This window comes from Nelumbo lutea, chromosome 6, assembly GCF_056320005.1.
Source record: "Nelumbo lutea isolate HS-2025 chromosome 6, American lotus-T2T, whole genome shotgun sequence".
Lineage (NCBI taxonomy): Eukaryota > Viridiplantae > Streptophyta > Magnoliopsida > Proteales > Nelumbonaceae > Nelumbo > Nelumbo lutea.
In genome coordinates, this window is record NC_142689.1 from 485,776 (window position 1) to 510,050 (window position 24,275).

General features: G+C 39.6%; 1 protein-coding gene across 1 annotated transcript in view; it reads left to right on the top strand.

Annotated features, from left to right (window-relative positions):
- NRPD1B (nuclear RNA polymerase D1B) overlaps positions 1-24,275 on the top strand; it is a 91,925-nt gene that overhangs the window by 55,610 nt on the left and 12,040 nt on the right. Inside the window, exons 10-14 of the mRNA XM_088949384.1 lie at positions 1,683-3,419; positions 3,551-3,726; positions 13,204-13,279; positions 13,373-13,500; positions 18,750-18,904. Of these exons, the coding sequence (XP_088805510.1) occupies positions 1,683-3,419; positions 3,551-3,726; positions 13,204-13,279; positions 13,373-13,500; positions 18,750-18,904 (2,272 nt within the window). The remainder of the gene's footprint in view (positions 1-1,682; positions 3,420-3,550; positions 3,727-13,203; positions 13,280-13,372; positions 13,501-18,749; positions 18,905-24,275) is intronic.

Here is a 24,275-nt window from a genome sequence, read left to right on the forward strand (position 1 = left end):
ATCCACGTGACCAGACCATGTTACATTGTCTCATTTATCACCTAGTTGAGATACTCCTAGGATCCTTCAAATGATTTAATCTCTGTCCCTATCCTTTTTCACCACACTCGTTTTTTGGGATTCGGCTTCAGTCCAGGCACGCAATATATGTGCACCGTTTGCGCAGCATGAGGACGCGCCACACATCTTTTAATTCATGCGCTGGTTTAATACGTGCGAAATGAATTAAACGTAGTCTATCCTTCATGCCGATAGCTTCTCATTAGTTCCATTCCACTTCCTGCTCAAGACTCACCTGACTCTGCCATCGCCAGTCACTCTCATTCTCTCCCTTTCCAACCAGCGGTGATTAACAGCCATCACCGGCAACCCCCCTTAGGTATTTTGGACTCTGCCCTGATAGAAGCCAGACTGTTATCACTGGCGACTGATAGAAGCCAGACTCCTGTCAACAGTAATCATTCAGATTCGCCTACCCTTGCTGTACAAGCAAGAATAGAGGATTCTATGGACAAAGGAGTCTGATGAGAGAAGAGATGACCACTGGAAACAAGAAGTAGAGGTGTCATCGTCGTTGTCTCGTGTTTTCTCCCTCTGCCGCTTGTGGAGTCAGTTTCAACCTTCAATCTGGAGAATGTCGTCTGCAGCCATGGACTGTTCATGGTGGCACTGAACCAGTGCGACCCATGACTAAGAACTATCTTCCAGCGCCCATTGAGACTCTCTGATGAAACCACTTCCATTCTCATCTGCATCTCCCATCCCCCCAATTCCCCTTCTCTCTATGTCCGCATTCTCGACACCAGTTCCCTCTCTCCTGACGATCAAGAAGTTCTGCTGGTACTCAACTATCTACGTACTTGTAGTGTCGCCCTTCTTTCTCTTCCTCCAGTTTATTAACTTAGCGTGTGATTGTTAATTTCAGGCTCAGGTAGTGCAAATGCTGTTATTGTCGGACAATGATTAAAGGACTATAAGGGGGCTTCACAAGATCCACCATGAAGCCAAGGAAAGGGGTTTTGGCGGAAAGAGTACAAATAGAAATATGTAAAGTATACAAATTACAAGGTTTTCTTCTCTACAAACAGAACTCGTCCTGAGTTCAGCTTCAGTCTAGGCACGCTATATACGCGCATCGGTGATGACTGTTTGTACTCTTTCCGCCAGTGATAACAGTCCGGCTTCTATCAGGGCAGAGTCCAAAATACCTGAGGGGATTGCCAGTGATGACTGTTGGTAGCCGCTGGTTGGAGAGGGAGAGAGTGAGAGTGACTAGTGAGGGCAGAGTCTGATGAGTCTTGAGCAGGAAGTGGGATGGAATGAATGAGAAGCTAGCGACATAAAGGATAGACTCCGTTAATTCATTTCGCACGTATTAAGCCAACGCACAAATCAAAAGACGCATGGTGCGTCCTTGTGCTGCGTGAACGGTGTGCATATATAGCATGCCTGGACTGAAGCCGAACTCCATTTTTCGGACATTTTTCTTGACTTCTCAACACACTTCTCCATTCTGCAGTTTTGGATTTACAGCTGCTTTATAGAATTTTCTTTTTAATCTATACAGTATTTGCCTATTGTATGAGACCCCTGATGCTCCCCTCCATTTTTCCCATCCTCTATTATTAATCTATTAATATATAATTGTTATTCTGATTGTATTTTCTTTTTTAATGTACCAGGCTTCTCGTGATGTGGACACCAGATTTTCAGTCAGTAAAGGAGTCAGTGATACTTGTACAAAAGCATGGCTGGAAAAGATGAGAACACTGTTCATTAGTAAAGGGTCAGGATTCTCATCTCGCAGTGTGATAACAGGGGATGCTTATAAAGGAATTAATGAAATAGGTCTTCCATCAGAAGTTGCACAAAGGATTACATTTGAGGAGAAGGTGAGCATACACAATATGGATCATTTACAAAAGCTGGTAGACAATAAATTGTGCCTAACTTACACAGATGGTCTGTCCACATATTCATTAAGAGATGGGTCAAAGGGATATACATCTTTAAGAGTTGGCCAAGTTGTACGTCGGCGGATCATGGATGGTGACATTGTTTTTATTAATAGGCCTCCAAGTACACACAAACATTCACTGCAAGCATTTTCAGTATATGTTCATGATGATCATACTGTGAAAGTTAACCCCCTTATTTGTGGGCCCCTTGGAGCTGATTTTGATGGTGATTGTGTTCACTTATTTTATCCCCAGTCTTTGGAAGCAAAGTCTGAGGTTTTGGAACTATTTGCAGTTCAACATCAGTTGCTTAGCTCTCATAGTGGAAATTTGAACTTGCAATTGGCTAATGATTCCCTGTTGTCGCTTAATATTTTGTTCAAGAGATTTTTCTTTGACAAAGCATCTTCACAACAGTTAGGAATGTTTGTTCCAATGGGCTTACCTCAGCCTGCCTTGTTGAAGGCCCACCATGATGACCCTGTATGGACTGCCTTACAGATACTGCAGACTGCTTTACCTTCTTGCTTTGATTCTTCGGATAGGAGATACTTGATTAGTCAGAGCGAGATATTGAAATTTGACTTCAACAAGGATGCCCTGCAGACCTCCTTTAATGAAATAATTAATTCCATTCTCTTTCAGAAAGGCTCCAAAGAGGCACTTAATGTAGTCAATTCTTTACAGCCACTTTTGATGGAACACATATTTTCAGTTGGTTTTAGTGTCAGCTTGAAGGATTTTTCAATTCCAAGAGCAGTTACAGAAGAGCTCCATAAAATGGTTGAAGTCATTTTACCCCTGCTGCATCATTTGAGATCAGAATATAATGAAATGGTAGAGTTGCAAGTGGAGAATCATCTGAGAATTGTGAAAGTTCCTGTTGTGAAGTTTATTTTAAAATCATCTATTCTGGGTAATTTAATTGACTCAAAAAGTGATTCATCCATTAATAAGGTAGTTCAGCAAGTTGGGTTCTTGGGCTTGCAATTTTCAGATAAAGGAAAGCTCTACTCTAGGACTTTGGTGGAGGCCTTGACTTCATTTTTCTGTAGTAAATATTGTGTTAATAGAGATGGTGAATCTCCAGAGAGCTTTGGGCTAATTAGCAGTTGTTTTTTTAATGGTTTGAACCCATATGAAGAGTTGGTCCATTCCATTTCTTCTAGAGAAGTGCTTGTTCGGTCATCTAGAGGGCTAACTGAGCCTGGAACTTTGTTTAAAAATTTGATGGCCATTCTTCGAGATGTTGTTATCTGTTATGATGGAACAGTGAGAAATGTATGTAACAACTCTTTAATCCAATTCGAGTATGGGGCTGACCTTGGAAATACTCCTCCAAGTTTCTACCCTGCTGGTGAACCTGTTGGTATTTTAGCTGCAACTGCAATTTCAAATCCGGCATACAAGGCAGTTCTTGATTCTTCTCCAAGTAATAATTCGTCATGGGAGCTGATGAAGGTATTCATTTGTTTAAGTTGTTAAGTTACAATGGCACAATATCTTAGTTTACTTATTTATTTGTAAAATCTGTGTGTATTCTCCAATTATACATGCATATATTTGTCTCACTTTTCCTTCATTATTTGTAGGAAATACTACTCTGTAGAGCTAGTTTCAAGAATGATCTAGTTGACCGCCGGGTAATTTTATACTTAAATGATTGCGGTTGCGGGGGATACTATTGCAAAGAAAAGGCTGCGTATATAGTTCAGAATCATCTGAAGAGAGTCAATCTGATGGATATTGCAGTTGACTTCTCTATTGAGTAAGTATTTTATTCAGTTTTATTTTTCTTAGATATTTGAACACCATGTTGTGGTAATAGTCTCATCATTTTTAGCTGTGTTCTAGTGACTAGATGAAACTCTGTGCAAAAGAAAAAAGGGGAAGGGCCATAAATAAGGGAGAATGATGGGCAGGAGAAAAAGATGGCTCTCCCATCCCAGGCAATTGCTATTTATATGTTGTCTTTGTCTTACTATGAAATAATTGCCCTGCCATTGTACTTGGACATGATTGAAATAAAATAAAAGTCGTTATAAAAAGACACTACTGCATCTTGTACTAAATGACAATTAATCTCTTTGTACTCAGTCCTCTCATGAAAACCTAGATTGGAGTAAATATGAAGTATGACACATTGCTATCAAAATACAACTTTGTTGGAGCAGTCACAGTAAAGCCAATTTCTTGGAGTAATTATTATAGTTAGACCAACTCACACATAGTATGGGTGAAGGATGTGCAATGCCCTGAGGCAGATATCTCACTAAATTTTGGAGTAAATATGAAGTATTTCCATTTAACATGGTTCTTCAATTTCTAAGTGGTCATTAGCCTTGTATATCAGGCCATTTCCAGGATTCCCTTTCAGATATCTCATGATCTTTGTAACAGCATCACAATATGGCACTCAAGGATATCGCATAAACTGACTTGACACACTGTTTCTGAACAAGATGGTCGGCCTTCTGAACAAAAATAGAGGGAAGGGGAAAAATATGATTGGAACTAGGAACCTATAGTTGTGAGGATTTTTTTAAGCATTTTAAACATGGCTGCACCATCTAGAAGAGGTCTCAAGCCACTCAAGCAACTTGGAAGCTTTAATGAAAACTTACAAGTGGAGCCATTGGTTTCTCCTCTCATATGTTTTAGTAACATTGGGATTCTCAAATCTATCTGGAAATTGATTTGTTATACTTGTAACCTGTGGCACTCCAGAAATTAACAAAAAACTTCCAAAGAAAGAAGGGGAGAAGCTGTAGGGAGAAGAGAAAACCAGAGAGAAGAAAGAGACAAAAGAGGTTAAAATGGGAGGCAAAAGTTCTAACTGGTGCCCCAATAGATGCATTATATATTCAATTTGAATACATTTAATTGACAAAAATACACCTACCACCCTAATAAGATGTGGTCCCAACTCAAAGTTAATTAGACTACTCTGACTAGGTGGCGTTCTGTTGGTTTAAGTCTGAAGTCTGAAAAGCAAAAAAGAACTGACAGAAAGTACTTTGAAAATTTGTGATTTTTTGTTGTCTGATATTTGAATGTAGAGAGTGTTGTTTTAAAATGTGAATGCTGAATTTTGAAAATGGATAATTCATCATTATGCCCCCACAGTTGAATATGAGAATGAATATTTATAGAACAATAATATTGAAAAAATAATAATAAAAAATATTTCCATAATAATAAACAAATAATAAAACTATAAAATAGTAATAAAATAAAAAATTAATAATAAGAATACTAATAATCATCAGCATACTGCACCACCGCCAGCACCACCAACAACAACGAAAACAAGTATTAGAGTATTGATATTGGGTATTGTATCAGACAACTTGGATACCAATATGGATACGCTTTGGAAACTCAAGGATATGGACGAAAAATATGGAAATTCTTGGATACGCTAGGGGAATGCATACAAATTAGCAGTCCTCTGTAGGAGACTGTTTACCTCTTCCTCGTATTTTATTATATCTGTTTTTTTCTCACTAATATAATTTCAGTTACTGATATAAACACTAAATTTAATGTCAAAATAGCCACAAATAATGTATAATGTATAAAAACTAAGAAAAGATAAGGGGAAAGAAAGTGGTTTGCCACCTTGCCCCCTGCCCCTTCGGTTGGGGGGCTTCGCCCCCCAGACCCCCCCCCCCCCCCCCAGCACTGTACACGGTGCTCACAGTTTTATCCATGGCCTATACTTGTAATCAGGTTTGTCAGTGAAATTTGATATAATACAGTATGTTACTGTTTCCTTAAAAAATATTAATAAATATAAAATCTAACATAGATGAATAATATATTGGACGATAAAAAATGTAAAATTTAGCCAAATTAGAAATAATAGATTGGATGATTAAGGAATTTAAATTAATTAAATAATCTACATTACTTAAGCTAAATTAGGAAATTAAGCCAATTAACTAAATTAACTATTTTAGTAAATTCTGTATTTAAACAAATTGTTTTAGTAAAATTAGTACATTAATTACTTAAGTAAGTAATAAATCAACTACTTCATTTTACCTAATTTACTTGCAATGTTTTATTTATTTAAATTAAGTAATTAAATGTATTAAGTTAAGTAAAGTAGGCGAGTTAAGTGAATGTACTAAATGATGTATATTATGTTAATTAACTAAACTAAGTAAACTATGTAATATCATTACCTTGTTAATGTTGTTTACTTAAATTTATTTATTAACATATAAGTTAAATCGGTTTAGTGTATTAATAATATTATTTAATTAATTATTGACAACAAATACCATCTACACATGTACTAAATTAACTAAGGTATAATAAATGTTTGAGTATAAATAAAGTTGGTTATTCATTGAGAGAAGATGGGAGAGGAGAGAAAGTTTAAGATGGCGGGGAAATGGCGTTTGGAGCTAACCATTGAAGCCAAATACTTCTTGTTCGAGCTGGGAAGGACAATGGGGAAGTCTCACCTGAAAATCAGAGAAGGGAACAGGGCAACAATTCTTCTTCTGGAGGAGGCGCGTTTGCTGTTGAAAGGTTTTGTGGATGGAACTGTTTTTTCTTTACAGGAAGAAGGTTGAAGAAACTCGATGACTTGTGGAAGAAATTCGAATCAGTGTTAAAGAGGAATGGAAACGGGTTGTTTAAAACGGTTACAGAACATTTTGGCTTTAACAAAAGGCAAGTTTTGTGTATTCCAGAAGGCCAGAAGAGGAGAGGGTGGGCTTCCTTTTCTTTTAACCTTCAAGCTTTTCTATTGGAGGTCGAAGGGAGAGTGGAAGAAATTCCTGGTAGGAGTTGAAGGACTATAATCTGTCCCCTCTTTCAACTGAACTTCAGTGAGTTGCTATTGAAGAAGCGAGAGGGAGTTGGGAGCAGAGGGTGGTAGAAGATTGGACGAAGGTCTCAGAAGCAGTTGCCGAAAGGTTGGGCTTAGAAGATGTTGTTTTATTGCCCTTTGCTGAAAGAATGTTGTATTAGATGTTGGCGATAAGAAACTGAATCTCTGCACATTTAGTGTAGAGGGAAGTTTGATACGGGTTCAGAGCTGGACTCCAGTTTGCAACGTAGTACCAAGAGGTGGCAGCTTCTTGATCAAACTTCTTGGTCTTCCTTTCAACCTTTGGAATGAACAAATCCTAAAGAAATTTGTCAAAGCGTTGGGTGGAGATCTGTTGGTGGCTAACTTAAGAAACCTGTGAGCTGTGGAACTTAAGGTTGCAGGGATCATGCCAGAAAAATTGCCTTGAGTCATCGAAGCTCTCTGAGATGATGCCTGGTTTAAGGTTTGGCTAGCCTCAGAAGATGAAGTGTCGCTCTGGGGAAGACGAACAAAGATTGAAGGGACTGAAGAGTCTGAAGGGTGGTGTACACGTGGCCTTCAAGGGATGGCAGGTAAGCCTGGTGCGTGTGGGCGGGCTAAGGAGGAAGGGGAACAGTCACAGGGGCGTCCCAATCCTCGAAGCTTTCCGTTTAAGGGTGTTGATTCAATTTTTTTTGAAGGAGGGTTGTTTAAAGAGGGTGGCCCATCCTATGCTGACGTGGCTAGAAGGGGTAAGGCCCGGGCGAACTCTTTTAAAACCTCTCTGTCTGAACCAGCCTTAAGGAAGTCTTAGTCGGCCGGTTCAGTGGGTGAGCCTATCATTACGGGTAGCCCTTTAGATTGCCCACGTGACAACTTAAGTCATCATGTGGGGCGGGGTAGGCCTAGGGCGATGATAGTTGAAAACTATCATCTATCATCATCTAGGTTTCGTTCTCTCCACTATGGAGGGGTGTAGGAGGTTAGAATGGCAGAAGGTTGTCGTCCCCTGAGCTAGGTTTGACGACTGGTTGGCGACAAAGGAAAACACCAAGTTTCTGATCGCCCGAACCCGCGCTATTCGAGACTTAGTACAAAAGAGAAGGAAGAGGAAGGAAGAGGTTGACCAAGGTTGGATTAGTTGTGGTTCAAATTCTGACTATGATGAAAGCTCGGAAGCTTGTGAGAGTCTAGGCAGTGCGAAAGACGAAGATCGTTTTGAAGAACAGACCAAGGACAACCTGGATCTTTTGTTCATAGGGGATATGGTGGGGGAGGAAAAGGAGGGGGAGAAGCAGGTAATTGAAACTTTCAGTATGCAACAGGGGTCTTCTCCCATTCTCGGTTGAGCCCCTCCTAGGTTCTAGTGCTTTACAAGAGGCCAAAAACAAGGTAGATTGGGTTGTTTAAGAGCTGAACAAGGGTACTTCACAAAGAGGTGCATTCTTGGGTACAAAAATGGGTTTTTGTGTTGATACAGTGATGGGGAAAATTTTCCCCCAATTCAGGGAGACAGAGTGCTCCAATTTCTCAAAAAAGGAAGTGGCAACCACTTTTTCTCCTATGCTTTCTCCTCACATCCCAGCCTTAGGTAAATCCTTCAACTCTGTCAATTCAGTTTTTGTTACTGATGAGTGCTTTATCTCCCTTGTTCCAGATTCTCCTCTCTACCAAGAGTTGGAAGCCTATGGTTTGAAAGCCACAATGAGTCTACAAGGGGAGGAAGTGGGTGAAAAAAATGGTAGAGACAATAGTTTGGGAAATCATTGAGAGCTTTTTGGGTGAAGTGGAGAGGAAGGAATTACAAAAAGGGAGCTTAGAGAGGACAGAAAGGGTTGGTGAAGGTGGTAAGAGTAAGAACGAGTTGTTCCCTATGAGTAGGGAGTGTGTAACCTTAGAAAAATGGAAACTAGTGGGGAAGAGTTAGTTGCAAAGTTTGTGAAAAAGTTGGGATGCAAACTAAAGAATCCGAATGACCTAAAAACCTACTTGCAAAAACAAGAGATTAAAAAGAGATATTGAGGGGGACAAGAAGTTTGAGGTGAAAGGGGATAGAAGAAAAGGGTCTAAATAGATCTTGGAGGAGTTAGGGTTGAGACCAAGAGTTTAAAATGAGAATCTTAAGTTGGAATTTGAACGGTTTGGGCAGCTTGCGGAAGGAAGCAACTATTAAAGAGGTAATTAAGAAGTTTAATCCAGATGTGGTAATGCTTCAGGAGTCCAAAAGAATGGACTTTGACTACAGATGGGCTAGGAGTGTGTGGAGATCCAGGGGAATAAAGTGGGTGGCTGCTCCCTCGTGGGGTTCCTCAAGAGGGATTGTGACCTTGTGGAAAGAAGAATTACTCTTAGGAGTGGAGGAGCTAATCGGAGATCATTCTGTCTTCCTAAAGTTCAGACAGGTGGATGATGGGTATGAATGGGTACTAACAAATGTGTATGGCCCCAATGACTATGGCAGAGGGAGAAACTTTGGGAAGAACTAAGTGATATTAGAGGCCTCTGGGAAGGTCCTTGGTATGTGGGTGGGGATTTTAATGTAGTGAGATTTATAGAGGAAACTAACAACCCCAGACAGAGAGTGACAACAAGTATGATGAAGTTCAACCAAGTTGGACATATTTTTGTTCTCAACAGATTGGGAGGAACATTGGGGTAATCTTGTTGGAGGTTTTGAGGAGCCTTGGTTTTTGAGGTAGTTGGTGTAAGTGGATTTGGGGCTATGTCAAGACTTGTCATTATTCTATCCTGGTAAACGGCACTGTGGTTGATTTCTTTCCTATGTTGAGAGGCCTAAGACAAGGATATCCTCTTTCCCCTTTTCTTTTCTCCCTGATTGTTGATTTTTTGGGAGATTGATCAATAGAGCTGACTCAAGGAATTTGATAAGAGGGTGGAGAGCAGGAAGGGAGGAGGTTCCTTTAACACATCTACAGTTTGCAAATGACACAATTCTGTTCTGTGAAGGAGGAAACATTAATTGGATCTGGAGTCTAAAGTTGGCAATACATCTCTTTGAACAGATTTCTTATCTCCATATGAACTTTGATAAGAGCGGTGTGGTGGGAGGGAATGTGGATGTAAGGGACCTAAGGGAATATGCAGGTGAGCTAGGATGTGCAATCTCGGATTGGCCCTTGACATACGTGGGCCTCTCTTTAGGAGACAATCCTAAGAATGTAAGCTTCTGGAATCCGATAATGGAGAGGTTTGAGAAGAGGCTGGCGGCTTGTAAGAGAAATTATCTTTCTCTAGGTGGGAGAGTCACTCTTATTAGGTTTGCCCTAGCTAACCTACCTGTCTACTATTTGTCAGTGTTTAGATACCCTCAAAAGTTTCCAATCTTTTGGAAAAATTAATAAGGAATTTTCTGTGGGAGCCTAGAGAGGAGAAGAGAGATCATAGGGTGAGTTGGGAGGTGGTTACTAGGTGTAAAAAACTAAGAGGTCTTGGGATTGGTAATTTCAAGAAAAGGAATATGGCTCTACTAGGGAAATGGTTGTGGAGGTTCTCAGTGGAAAGGGATAAATTGTGGACTCAGGTTGTGGCTAGCATACAAGGGATGGAAGACAATGGTTGGGATCCTAGAATCATGGCAAGGGCCACAGCTGCTTCTCCTTGGAAATCCATTCACACTCTGCTTCTTGTCTTCTTCCCTTGGATAAGGTATGGTCTAAACTCTGGTAACCGAATAAAATTCTGGGAACAACTTTGGGTTGGGGATTCTCCTCTAAAGGACCAGTTTCCTTCCTTGTATGATCTATCAGATTTGAAAAATGAACCTATCTCTTCTTTCTTGGTTCCTTTAGACTCCACTTCTAGCTTTGGGTGGAACCTAGGCCTGCGTAGGGCAATTAGGGATACATACTTGGATGGCTTGGTATCTTTGTCTGCCTCCTTTGAGAATGTTTTCCTAAATCCTGCTAAGGAAGACACTAGATTTTGGACTCCTTCTAGCTTTGGTACTTTTTCTTGTGCCTCATTTTTTGAAACCCTAACTCAGCCTCCTTTCCCCTTTGGGTTGTCCTTTTCGGCTAAAGAAATTTGGAGCAGGCCTATTCCTCCTCAGGTTGGCTTTTTTTGTTGGGAAATTTTCTTGGAATGAATTAACACATTTAACTTACTTCAGAGAAAGAGACTCAACTATTGTCTACTTCCTAATAGATGTACTCTTCGTAAAGCTGATGGGGAATCTGACTACCACCTCTTAGTCTCTTGTAAGGTTGCTAAAACTGTTTGGGAGTGGGTTTTCTTTCGCTTTGGGTGTTATTGGTTTCTTCTGGAGAGTGTCCAAAGGTTGTTCTCTCCTTCTTTCTTCAGATGGCCTAAGAAGCAAGGGAAGACTACGTGGAGGAGTATTAGGGCAGCAGTGTGCTGGTCTTTGTGGGAAGAAAGAATTTCACGCATTTTTTTAGACAAGGAAAGAACCATGGAAGAACTGTTAGACCTAATCCTTTTAAGGGCTGCCCACTGGCTGAAATCTTTGGAGTTGTTCTCAAACTTTCTTGTGGATGACTTGCTAAGAAACTAGAAAGAGATTGCTTCCACTGCTAGATGCAAGAGGACTCTTTGTCCCTCTTGGCCCTCTCCCCCCTCGGGTTTCATTAAGTTGAACTTTGACGGCAGCAGTGTAAGGAATCCAGGACCCTTTGGGATTGGAGGAGTTTTCAGGAATGAGGTAGGGGTTGCTATTGCTCTATTTTCTGGCCCTATTGGAGAAGGTGACTCTCTTAGGGCTGAGATCTTTGCAGCGCTTGGAGGAATTCGAAGAGCAAAGGAATTAAATATTAGTCGATTGATCCTGGAAGGTGATTCGAAGGTGGTGGTTAACTGGTTGAAGAAAGAGGACAGTGGTTTGTGGAACTTTAACAATGAAAAGAAACAGTTCTTATGGATGTGTAGGGACATTGAGATCCAATACAGCTGGGTGAAGAGGAGTGCCAACTCATTTGCGTATGGGTTGGCCAAGCAAGGGGTGAATAGGGAATTTGTATTTTGGGCTAGTTTTTTTAATTTTTCTCTCTGTATTCTCTTTGTATTCTGTATTTGGGGAGCTAAGATATTTTATCTCCCCTCGTGTATACATTCTCCCTCTTTTCTCTTAATTTAAAGAAGCTGGTGTTATTGATCAAAGAAAAAATGTTGAGTGTAAACTTATTTATTAACATATTAGTTAAATAAGCGTAGTGAATTAATAATGATAATTAATAAGTTAATTTAGAAAGCAAACAAATTAAATTTGTATTAACTTTTATTATGTGAAATAATAAATTCAGTTAGGATTTATTAATAAATGGTTATCATTGCTCATGTATTTGGGGAGCTAAGATATTTTATCTCCCCTCATGTATACATTCTCCCTCTTTTCTCTTAATTTAAAGAAGCTGGTGTTATTGATCAAAGAAAAAATGTTTGAGTGTAAACTTATTTATTAACATATTAGTTAAATAAGCTTAGTGAATTAATAATGATAATTAATAAGTTAATTTAGAAAGCAAACATATTAAATTTGTATTAACTTTTATTATGTGAAATAATAAATTCAGTTAGGATTTATTAATAAATGGTTATCATTGCTCATGTATTAAGTAAGGTATAATGAATAAATCAATGTTTAAATGGGTACGTTGTACCCGTATAAAATGTTGGTGTGGTTGAGACACATCATTGGAAATGGGTCAATGGTGACCTGTTTTTATTGCCTTCTTTACCCGAGACACAAAAACAGGTTTCAAGAATCCGAGATTGTTTGCATGTTTTCTCTTGGCTGTTTCAACTAGAAAGTAGTCATGGATGATGTCCAAATGTAAGAGGGAAAAATATAACCCTCTTACAATCTTGGATGAGAATGATGGAGAAAGCTCAGTCTGATATTGGAGAAACCTTCATTGTACCTGGTTGAACGCTGGACCAAGTTGGAGAAACCAAGTTATAGTTTTATTTCTTCTGGATGTAAAGAAATCTCTGAATTAGATTGAACCAACCCCCCCCCCCCCCCTTCTGCAACTGATGAGAAAAAAAAGTGAGATGAAACAAATAATCTCAAGACTTAAACACAAAACTGAGTAAGATAGAAACCTATTAGTCTCAATGTGGCAGTTGTGCTCTAAACTCAACTGTTAAGGCACTCTCTTCACCCAGCTGTATTGGATCAGAGTTAGTATAACACAAAAGTGAGTAAGATATCATCCTTTTAGTCTTACTGTGACAGTTATACTAACTCTGATCTTTTCTCACGCATCTCCTATTTCCTTTGCAATGAAAAAGGGCTCCCTCACATTTTTCAAAATGCTCGAGAAAAGGAGTAAAAAGATAAAAAAAAAAATGTTGTTGATACGGATTTTTATCTGATTTAGACATGTTGTCAATGGTTTTCTGGTTAGCATTGTTCTAGGTGGTCTTCAGGTATTATAATGCTTTATATCTTGCTAATTTCAGGTATCAAAAGCAGTGTATTTTTCCTGGAAATTCTGTAACAAATGCAGGACTTGTTGGTCATATTCATCTTGATAAGGTTGTTTCAAGTCATCCATTTCATTATTTTTCCTTTTTGGTTGAAAACTTGGCATTATGCTGGGGAATATTGAACCTATATAGTCTTGAACAGATGAGTTTGAAGGCATTGAACCAAAGTATGGCCGATATTCTTAAGGACTGCCAGGAGACCCTCAATTCTTTCAGGAAGAAGAAAGACCAGCTTGGTCATATACTGAGGAGGGTCCTTTTGTTAGTTAGGTATGGTTTTGTTAGGTGGAATGAATGTTATATGTTTGTGGCTTTGTTGGACAGACCTTTGACCTTCAGCTATATTTGTTTGCACTAGTACAAATGCATGGAAGTGCAAATGAAAAGAATGCATATCTAATTAACCTTTTCCTCAAGTTTTACTTTACTTTGCTTGAGGTTTTATTTTATTGTATCTACACTGGAATCAAACAAAATAAAGTAAAAGCTGGAAATAAAAGCACATCAGAATTTACACTCAAATCATTTGTAAACAAACCAGGCCTTAATGATTTGGTTTGCACCTGAACTATTTTGGTCTTTTGCTGCAGTTGGAATTTGTCATGTTTTTTTTTTCTTATTTTAAATGATCATTCTAGTCTTATTGCATACTTCTAGCTTGACTTTTTTCTTTTCTGTTTACCAAAAAGGGAATAGGTCAGTCTAATCTTCTTACAGATGTCTAGTTGAGTAATCCACTTGTATTGCTTAGTTGGAATTTCACTCTTGGAGCCTTATTCTACATGAATTACTGTCAAGTTCCTTCTTTCTTTTTTTTCTGCCTTGGCCTATATTTCTTGTACTGTAAGGAGTTTGAGAGACTTTCGAAGAAGGGAGGTGGTTAGGAACTTGGTGAAAGGGGGAAGGGAAAATAGAGTATCTGTGGCTGTGAAGGATTTTAGGGAGTTTATTCAAATAAATTGGTTGATAAATAATAGAATATTGGGCTAAAAATTTATCTGGTCCAATGTTCAAGATCCGCCAATATTAAGAAGATTGGACATGCTTTTATTTAATGGAGAATGGGAGGAATTATTTTTTTTGGTGGTACAAGAGACATTGGCATTACCTTTCTTAGACCATACACCAATTCTTTTGAGGAGCTTCATCATATTGGATGGCTCAAAACCATTCAGATTCGAAAATATGTGATTGGGTCATCCACAGTTGATGCAATCCTTAGAGGACAAATGGAGAAATTATTGAATTCAATGCAGAGAAGGTTATATGGTAATTAAAAATCCGATGTTGTTGAAGGAAGACTTAAAAAGATGGAATAGAGAGGTGTTTGGAGACCTGGGAACAAGAAAAACAGATATCTTGAAGATGTATATTTGGACAAGTTGAAAGAAGAGAGTAAATGAGTAATCTATCAAGAGAAGGGAGGAAAAAAAGGGAGGTGTTAAGGGAGGAATTGCAGAAGAGGTTATGTGAAGGCAAAAATCCAGGGAACTGTGGCTAAAAGGAAACAAAAAAACTGTTTTTTTCCATGCTGTGACAAGAAATAGAAGAAACAAATTTCATCTTCAGGTTGGAGGAAGAGCGTAAGGTGGTTTGTAGGGTGGAAAAGGAATTACCTTTCCTTGGGGAGAGAATACATATAATTAAGGGAATCTTAAGGTTCCATCATCATCCGTGGCAAATGCAATTGAGAAGATGCAAAGGTGTAAGGGTTGGAAAAGAAGTATCACTTGGTCTAGTGGGATCTGGTGTGTAGAGGTAAGAAGGTTGGAGGTTTGGGGATAAGGGTGAAGTTAATCAATATGGCATTGTGGGTAAATGGTTTTGGAGATTTAGGATTGATAGGGATGCTTTGTGGTGATGGGTAGTGGGTTTTTGGTGGGACATGAAAGAGGTGAAGTGAGCTTATGGGGTGTGTGTTTGGAAGGAGATTATGAGTTTCCAGTCTGCCTTGCTGAATTTTGTATCTTATAAGTCAGGTGATGGTTCATCTATAAAATTTTTGGAAGATGAATGGTTGGGAATTGGTAGATTGTGTAATATTTGTTCATGGTTGTACATATTAAGTAGGAAGAATGTGGTGCCCAAAGTGTAGAAGACCTATATTTTATTGGGAAATGGAGGAATGCATGAATTGGTGGAGTGATAGTAATCCAAGGGCTAATTGGGAGGGTATGAAATTCCATTGGAAGTTAAAGGAGGTAAAAGGAAAATCAAGGAGTGGAATATCCTTCAGTTTGGCAGGATTGAAGATAGAAACTAGGTAGTAACCAATCAAATTGAGGAGTTGGATGCTAAGGAAAGGGCGGGTACCTTTTGATGTGGGAGACAAGCAAGAAAGATGAGAGCTTAGGAAGCAGTTAGAGGACATTCTGTACAAAGAGGAATTTAGTTGGAGGCAAAAGTCTAGGCATAAGCGGGTGAAAGAGGGAGACAAAAATACTAAATTTTTTCATGCAATGGCTAATGGCAGGAGGAAGAGTGTGATCTCTAATTTGGAGATTGATGGGGTGTCTCTTACTAAGCAAGGTGAGATTGCTAGGGCTTTTATGGAGCACTTTAAGTCAATTTATAGAAGGCTTTTCAATCAAAGAATCTGGACAAAAGGTTTGGATTGGCCAAAATTATCAGAGGCTAAGAAGTTTTGAGGTGGAGGAAATAAGGGAAGCAATTTTTTTCGATGGATAAATCCAAAGCACTAGGACCAAAAGGATTTACTATGGGTGATACTGAAGGGGAGGGGGTGATAAATCCAGGGGCTGAACTCAACTTTTATTGTTTTGATCCCAAAGAAAGTTGGAGAAAATAACCCAAGTGACTATGGACTTACTAGTTTGGTTAATAACCTGTATAAAATTATTGCTAAGGTCTTGTCTAGAGGAGTAAGATAGGTGCTTCCGGATCTAATCTCACAAAATCAAGGGGCATTTGTGGGAAATAGATAGATTGTGGATCAATTATTAATTGTCAATGAGCGTGTGGAGGATTTGAGGAGAACAAGGAAGAAAGGGATGTGCTTAAGTTGGATGCTTAAGTTGGACTTAGAGAAAGCCTATGACATGGTAGGTTGGTCTTTTTTAATGCAAGTAATGGGTTATTGTGGTTTTGAGGAGAAATGGTTGCCTCCCATAGTGGATCACTTTCTGGCTATTAGGGGAATGGAACGGTAGTGAATGGAATAATGCATGTCATTATTTCATCTTAGTGAATGGAATAGTGTTGGATCACTTTCTGGATATAAGGGGATTTACACAAGGGGACCCCCCCCCCTCTCCTTTTCTCTTTACTTTGATTACAGAAGTTTTGGGGAGATTAATACAGAGAACATATTCAAGAAGCCTAGTGATGGAGTGGAGGGTTGGAAAAGATAGAATTCCTATCACCCACTTGCATTTTGCTGATGGTACAATTCTTTTCTATGAAGGGGAGGATGCGAGGTGGGTTAAAAACCTAAAGCTGGTAGTTCAACTATTCAAAAAAATGTCAAACATGAAGGTTCACTAAAAGTTTGTTTGGTGTCATAATGCCCTATGAATTATTTGGGGATGCCTTTAGGGGATAATTTGAGGAAAGACGGTTTTTGGAGCCCTATAATTGATAGGTTCACTAAAAGGTTAGCCTCTTGGAAAAAGAATTACTTATCTCTAGGTGGTAGAATCACTATGATAAAGTCTACATTGTCTAGCTTGCCAGTGGGAATTTGGTCTTATCTCTAGGTGGTAGAATTTGGACTCTAGCCCCCTCTGAGACTTCCTCATGTGCTTTCTTCTTTTAGTCCCTGCTGCATTCAACCAACAACTTTGTACAAAATTTTCCAGCGAAGGAAGTATGGGGTGAGCCAATCTCCAAGGATTGGAGCTTTTTGTTGGGAAGCCTTCTTGGAAAGATGTAATACTTGCGACTTACACCAAAGTAAAAGGCATTTATGGTGCTTGTCTCCAAATTGGTGCATTCTTTGCAAGGCTAATGGTGAAAGCTCCTACTTATTAATTTCTTGCCCTTTTTCTTCTGAGATATGGGACTGGTTTCTTTCTATATTTGGTCACAGGTGGATCCCTCTACCAGACATTCAAAGCTTGTTGACTACTTTCCTTGGATGGCTGAAGAAAAGGGGCAAGACTATGTGGAGGTGTGTGAGGGCTGACATATGCTGGACTTTATGGGACGAAAGAAATTGAAGGACGTTTTCTGAAAAGGAAAGAAATAAAGAAGGTATTATTGAAGCAATAACAGTTACGGTGGAGGTGGCAAACTCCGCTCCTCATTCATCTGCCTGTCCTGTGTGGTCACCACCGGCCCTTGGGTTTATAAAGTTAAATTTTGATGGGAGAAGTGCGGGCAATCCGGGTCCCTCAGGTTCTGGAGGTGTTTTCAGAGATGAGAATGGGAAGGTGATTGCAATGTATTGAGGTCCCATTGGGGTTGGGGGCTCTCTCAGAGCTGAGGTTTATGTTGTACTAGAAGGCATAAGGAAGACAAAGGAGCTGAATATACAAAATCTAGTTGTTGAAGGGTACTCAAAGTTGGTTTTATGTTGGTTACAAAAAAAAACAATGGACTTTGGAAATTAGCCAATGAGAGGAGGGACATTAAGTGGCTGACTAGGGGGATGGAAATCCAGTTTCAGTGGGTGAAGAGAATTGCAAATGCCTCTGTAGATACTTTGGCAAAGCAGGGGGTGGGAAGGGATCAAATGTTTTGGGCTATATTGTAATTCATTTTATTGTTCTCTTGGGGAGAGTTAAATCATTTTATCTCCATCTTGCCAGAATTCAAAAGAGTCAAGAAATTAATTCTTTAGTTTTGCTTTTTTCTACTGATGAATTGTATTGATTCATTCTATTTTTCTGGAACTTGTATATTTTGGAATGTTTGTTCCTTTTTGTTTGGTTGTGATATCTCATCACTACTTCGGATGTACCTTTTATTTTGATTAATAAAAATTTTTTGTTATTTATTATCAAAAAAGGGTTTCTGAATTGCTAGCAAAGCAGAAGGTTATCTTGCTTTTCTTTCTTTTCTCCTGCTCCTTTCTTCCTTCTTTCTCACTTGATTGCAGATTTTCGTTTCTTGGTTTACCCAATTGATAGAAGACAAGTAGATCAACTTACAATTTGACAGAAGAAATTGGTTGTAAGTTTCATGATGGGCTAAGCCAAGGGGCTTAGCAGCTTTTTCCTTTGTAGGAACGTCTCGTTTCTTTTCTACCTTTTTCTTTTTAGCTTTTTAAGAGAGTTCTTATTTGATTCATTAGCTGACAATAAAATTACCAGAATAACTCTCTTTTCAGTCTTAAAAAGAAGAAACACAATAGAAATTTCATGATTCTCATCCCTTGGTGAAGAAAAGAGTTAATTGTTTTTGTTCCTGAACTTCTCCATTAACTTAAAGATTTGCCAGTCCTTTTATCTTGATATGGATATTGGTTATATGGTTTGGCTTGATTTTCACTTATGGAGACATATTGGCTTCAAAAGGAGAATGCCTTCCTATGTTCTGACCTGTGTGTTTCATTGCAGTGAATGCTGCAGTGTTCGACTGCCTGATAAGGAACGATCAGAATTCCCCTGCTTGCAATTTTTGTGGGAAGACACTTCTAGTGATTCTATACAGAGAATTTCAAAGATCATGGCAAACAAAGTCTGCCCAATTTTATTGGGAACCAATATTAAGGGTACTTTCTCTTGCTTGCGATTGCAATGTTTTGTTTTTTCACTTCTCTTATCACATTGAGGTTTCTTAGGGAGGTAAGCTCATACTTCTGCAAATAATCTTTAGTAGTCCTTTCAATCTAGCTTGTTTGTTGGAATTCACAAAAAGAGAAATGAACTATTATGGCTTTTTTTTATCAATAACCATGCCGCTAACTTTTATGGATTGACTCTATTTGTCCTTGTCTTCCATTGCCTTTTATTTAGGGCTATACTGTTCTTGCTAATATGCAAGAAAGTAGTTAGCAATATGAAGCTAAATATTATGGGTTTTCTATGTAAATCCTGGTTTGCAATTCATTTCTGTTCAGTTCTAAATGATTCTTACTGGTATGCAATGTATTAGGTATAAATCTATTTCTTATGATAAACCATGTAGTGTCTTCCTTTTGGGTTTGTGAATTGGATGCATTGAGAAACTTATGGGTGCATGGCAGGCTAGGGCTTCAACTTGGGCATGCTCAGGTTGAGCATTTGATAAAATTTGAATGGTCCCAGCCCGAGGGCCAAGCCTGATTCTGTTTAAATACTTCAACTGAGATGCCAGACCTGCACCTCTGACAGTGCATCATGTTACAGTACATGCATGCAAACTACTTGCATATTTAAGCACTTGTATATCTGTGGTCTTTCGAGGTGTGCTGGATGCAGACCTAACATTTAGTGTCTTTCTTTCTTTCTTTGTTTTTCTTTTTTGTACAGAGTGACTTCTCTCGGACTGAAACCCACATTCTCACACTTGCCAGCCCTTGATTTTACCATTGCAAAAAGCTATGGCCCTATTTAAGGACTTGATCCGACCTTTTATTAGTGAAGAAAAAAACCTATGAGGGAACAAAATAATCCTTTCTTTCCCCCACTTAGATCCAACTATTACATGTACTTGGTTGTATCCTTGTTACAAATTAACACTTGTGTAAGAGTTAAGAGAACATGTTTTTATGTGTACCTAGTGCTGTAAAAGTCAAATCGAATCATGAATTACAAATCCGATCCAAAATGTTGGAAGATCATGAAAATTTATAAAAGAAAATGGAATTGTCAATCATAGGAGGGGCCATTACATGAATGAGTCAATAAATAACTCTCAACTTTTATTCAGTCATTCATATCAAATCATGCAATCTTAGAGACAAAATAGGGTCATTTACGAGTTCATGATACTGCATTTTAAATACGCAAAAAATTAAAGATATTATGAAAAGAATAAATCATTAGTTAACTATAACAGGTGAATCCAATAAAAGCCTAAAATCTTTTTTGCACAAAAATACAAATCAAACATATAAAAATAAATCACTATAATAGTCCATCATAATTTTCGTCATCATCATAATCATCTAATCCTTGTCCCCAACTATGAGCCCTTTAAATCATTTTTTGTACTTCCACCCATGCTTTTTTGGTATACCCCTAGAAATAATTAAAGAAAATTAAAGAAGGCCCATAACTAAGAAACACAACTTTTAAATACTACTTAAAATAGATAAAGAACACTAAGGCCCATTTGGCCCATTCTCACCACACTCCCCCTAAAGCTAAGCATAGATGTCAATCATGCCCAACTTGCTTACATAATGTTGAAGCTTTGCCTTTGTGACTCCCTTAGTTAGCAAATCTGCTAGCTACTCTTCTGATGCAATGAAAGATAGCCACACCACTCCTGAAGCCACTCTCTCCCATATAAAGTGTTTGTCTTCCTCAATGCGCTTAATTCTATCATGCTGAACAGGGTTGTGAGCAATGTTAATAGCAGCTCGATTATCACAATACAACATCAGTGGCTTGTCACGTGAAACACCCATCTCATTAAGTAGAGATCTAAGCTATAACAACTCAGAAACACCATGGGTCATAGCTCTATACGTGGCCTCAGCTAAAGATCTAGTAACCACTAATTGCTTTTTGCTTCTCTAGGAAACAATATTTCCTGCTACCATAGCACAATATCCTGATGTGGATCTCTTGTCATCCACATTTCCTGTCCAATCAACATCTATATATGCTTCTACCTACATGTGCCCATGTTTAGCAAATAATATACCCTTCCCGGGGGTTCCCTTAAGGTAGCATAACACCCTTTCTGCAACAGCCATATGGGTGTCTCTGGGAGCATGCATGAACTGGCTGATGACACTCACAACATATGAAATATCTAGACAAATCATACATAGATAAAGAAGTTTCCCTAGTAATGTCTGAAACACTCCCCTATCAGCTAAAAGTTCTCCATCATTAGTTGAGAGTTTATGATTCACATTAATAGGGGTAGAGGCAGGTTTATAATAGGCCCCCAATTATCCTCACATATGCTAGGAGAGTAAAAGGGTAGCGCAAGCCAGGTCAACAGGCGGTTGGGGGAAACGTTTAGCTATGCCAGTTGAGGGTGCGACCTTATCGTCAGCAGTCTTTAGCTCGCCGAGCCAATGAAAAGCTTGCCCCTCATTTTTATGGACCATTTGCTATTGTGGAAAGAATTGGTGTTGTCCCTTATAAACTTCACCTCCCTCTAGTTGCACGGATTCACCCAGTTTTTCATGTCTCACAACTCAAGAAGGCAATTGGTAACCATATCTCTTCTCCTGTGATTCCTTCCACTTTGTCTACTGATATGGAGATGCTTGTGGAACCAGCTGCCATGTGCGGTGTGCGTCCATTGGCAGGACCTGCCTGATTTTGAAGACTCTTGGGAGCCCTTTGACTTGCTACGAGATCAATTCCCTCACTTTAACCTTGAGGACAAGGTTAGACTTTGGGCGGCAGGTAATGATAGGCCAATTATCCTCACATATGTTAGGAGAGGAAAAGGACAGCACAAGCCAGGTCAGCAGTCGATTGAGGGAAATGTTTAGCTATGCCAGCTGGGCATTGCTAGAGAAAGTTAGTTATGATATCAGGAGGGAGTATTATATGGGGAGTTAGTTATGATATTTGGAGGGAATAATTCTGAGAGGGAATCGGTTAGGATGTCAGGAGGGAATTAGTTATGATGTCGGGGGGGGGGGGGGGGGTCTGGATTGGGAGGAAGAGGAAAGAACATTGTGAGTGTTGGGAGAGCCGGTGGTCTCTCGAAGGACCAACCTCTGTTGTCACTCTCCATTGAATGAATACAAGTTCTCTTATTTTGAACTGTGTGTTTGCTGAGTTCCTATAAATTGAGTGTGAGATTTCCGGAACCTATCAGTGGTATCGGAGTGCGACTTCCGCGGCCATGGTAACAGTTAATGGGGTGGCATCGCAGGTGGATGGATTACGTAATGACTTTCATCATCTCGATCCAGATAAGGTAGCAGTTGGTCTTTCGAAGATTTCAACTCTGGAGAGCTTTGTACAATCTCTGGAAGAAGGCGTTCAGGGTCTGGTGAAATGTTTTGATCTGTTGCTTCATCAACGTGATCTTCCTCAGGTATCATCGGCTCCTCTATCTACTACTGAGGTTTCTCCTCCATTTCTTGCATCGAGTAGTGTTGCTGACAAAGGGAGGAGCATGGCATTTCCGACATCTTCTTCGATGCCGGTGTCGGATCATGCTTCTAATTCTCTTCCTCGGAAGTTGGAGCTGCCTATTTTTTATGGGGAGAATTCAGACGACTAGCTTTTTCGTGTTGAGCGCTATTTTGAAATTAATGGGTTACTTCCGGCAGAGCGCCTGTGAGCTGCCATGGTCTGCCTAGAAGGAGATGCGTTGGCTTGGTATTACTTGGAAGGACGGCGACCTTTTCGCGGCTGGGAAGAATTCAAAGAACTTCTCCTTGAACATTTCCGATCGACTCAGGAAGTAACTTACATGAGCAGCTCGTCTTGTTACATCAATCCTCTACTGTTAAAGAATATCGCCGCCAGTTCGAGGTTCTCCCAGCTCCCCAATGTGGCCTACCGGAATCAGTCCTCGAAGCTGCGTTTGTTAATGGGTTGCGTCCAACTATCCTAGCCAAGCTCGTTGGGTTGATCAAGAAGATGGTCGCGGCTCAGAAGATGAGGATAAGAACCAAGCCCTTTGGGCTTACCAATCTGGGTTATCTCCTCGTTGGCCCACAACGTCCCTCTCTGGAGTCCATATTAATCCACGGGTGACACAGGTGACTACTTCTGCTGTCACTCGCCCTAAGGTGAAGTGATTTAAGATTAATTTTGCTGAAAATAGCAGCACCAGGAAGCTCATCAAGAAGTTCTTCGATAAACGGAATGGGAAACTTACCTGGAACCGTGGCACGGTTGAGGGCCTGGTAATCAACACAGAAACGCCAACTTCCATCTTTTTTCTTGACTAGAAGAACCGGGCTCGAGTAGAGGCTTGTACTTGGCTGAATGATTCCAGCAGCCAGCATCTCAGAGACAAGGCATTCAATTTCATCTTTCTGGAACTGAGGATATCTGTAAGGGCGAACAAAGATAGGGGAAGTGCCTTCACGCAAGATAATAGCATTCCGTTTATCGAGGAACTTCTTGATGAGCTTCATGGTGTTGCTATTTTCAGCAAAATTAATCTTAAATCAGGCTACCATCAAATTCGTGTCCGTAGTGAGGATATTCCCAAAACCACATTTCGCACACACAAGGGCCATTATGAGTTCCTTGTCATGCCCTTCGGTCTTACAAATGCGCCATCGACTTTTCAGTCGTTAATGAATGTTGTTTTCCATAATTTCCTCTATCGCTTTGTTCTGGTGTTCTTTGATGATATTTGTGTATAGTGCTTCCGAAGCTGTCCATTTGGATCACCTTCAACAGGTTTTTTCTGTACTGCGTGCCCACTGTCTTTTTGCTAACTCAAAGAAATGTATGTTTGCTCAGCCCAACATTGAATACCTGGGACATATTATCAGTGCGACTAGAGTTTCGGCCGACCCTTCTAAAGTCCAAGCTATGGTTGGTTGGTCCCAACCATCTTCACTGAAAGCTCTTCACGATTTTCTAGGACTTACGGGCTATTATCGTCGTTTTGTGTGTAACTACAGTAAAATAGCATGGCCATTGACACAACAGCTTGAAAAGGATGCTTTCTCATGGAATACGGAAGCTGAGAATGCTTTTCAGGAGTTGAAACGGGCTATGACGACAGTACCTGTGTTGGCCCTACCGGATTTCTCCCAGCCCTTCCTGATCGAGACAGATGCATCTAGGGTGGGTCTCAGTGCAGTATTGATGCAGAATAATCGCCCTATAGCTTTTTACAGCCACAAACTTAGTCCATCTACACAGTCCAAATCTGTTTACGAGCGAGGGTTGATGGCCATTGTCTTTGCCATTAAAAAGTGGTGGCCTTATCTTCTTGGTAGGCGCTTCACGGTACATACTGACCAGTGTAGCCTTAAGTATCTGTTGGAGTAGTGA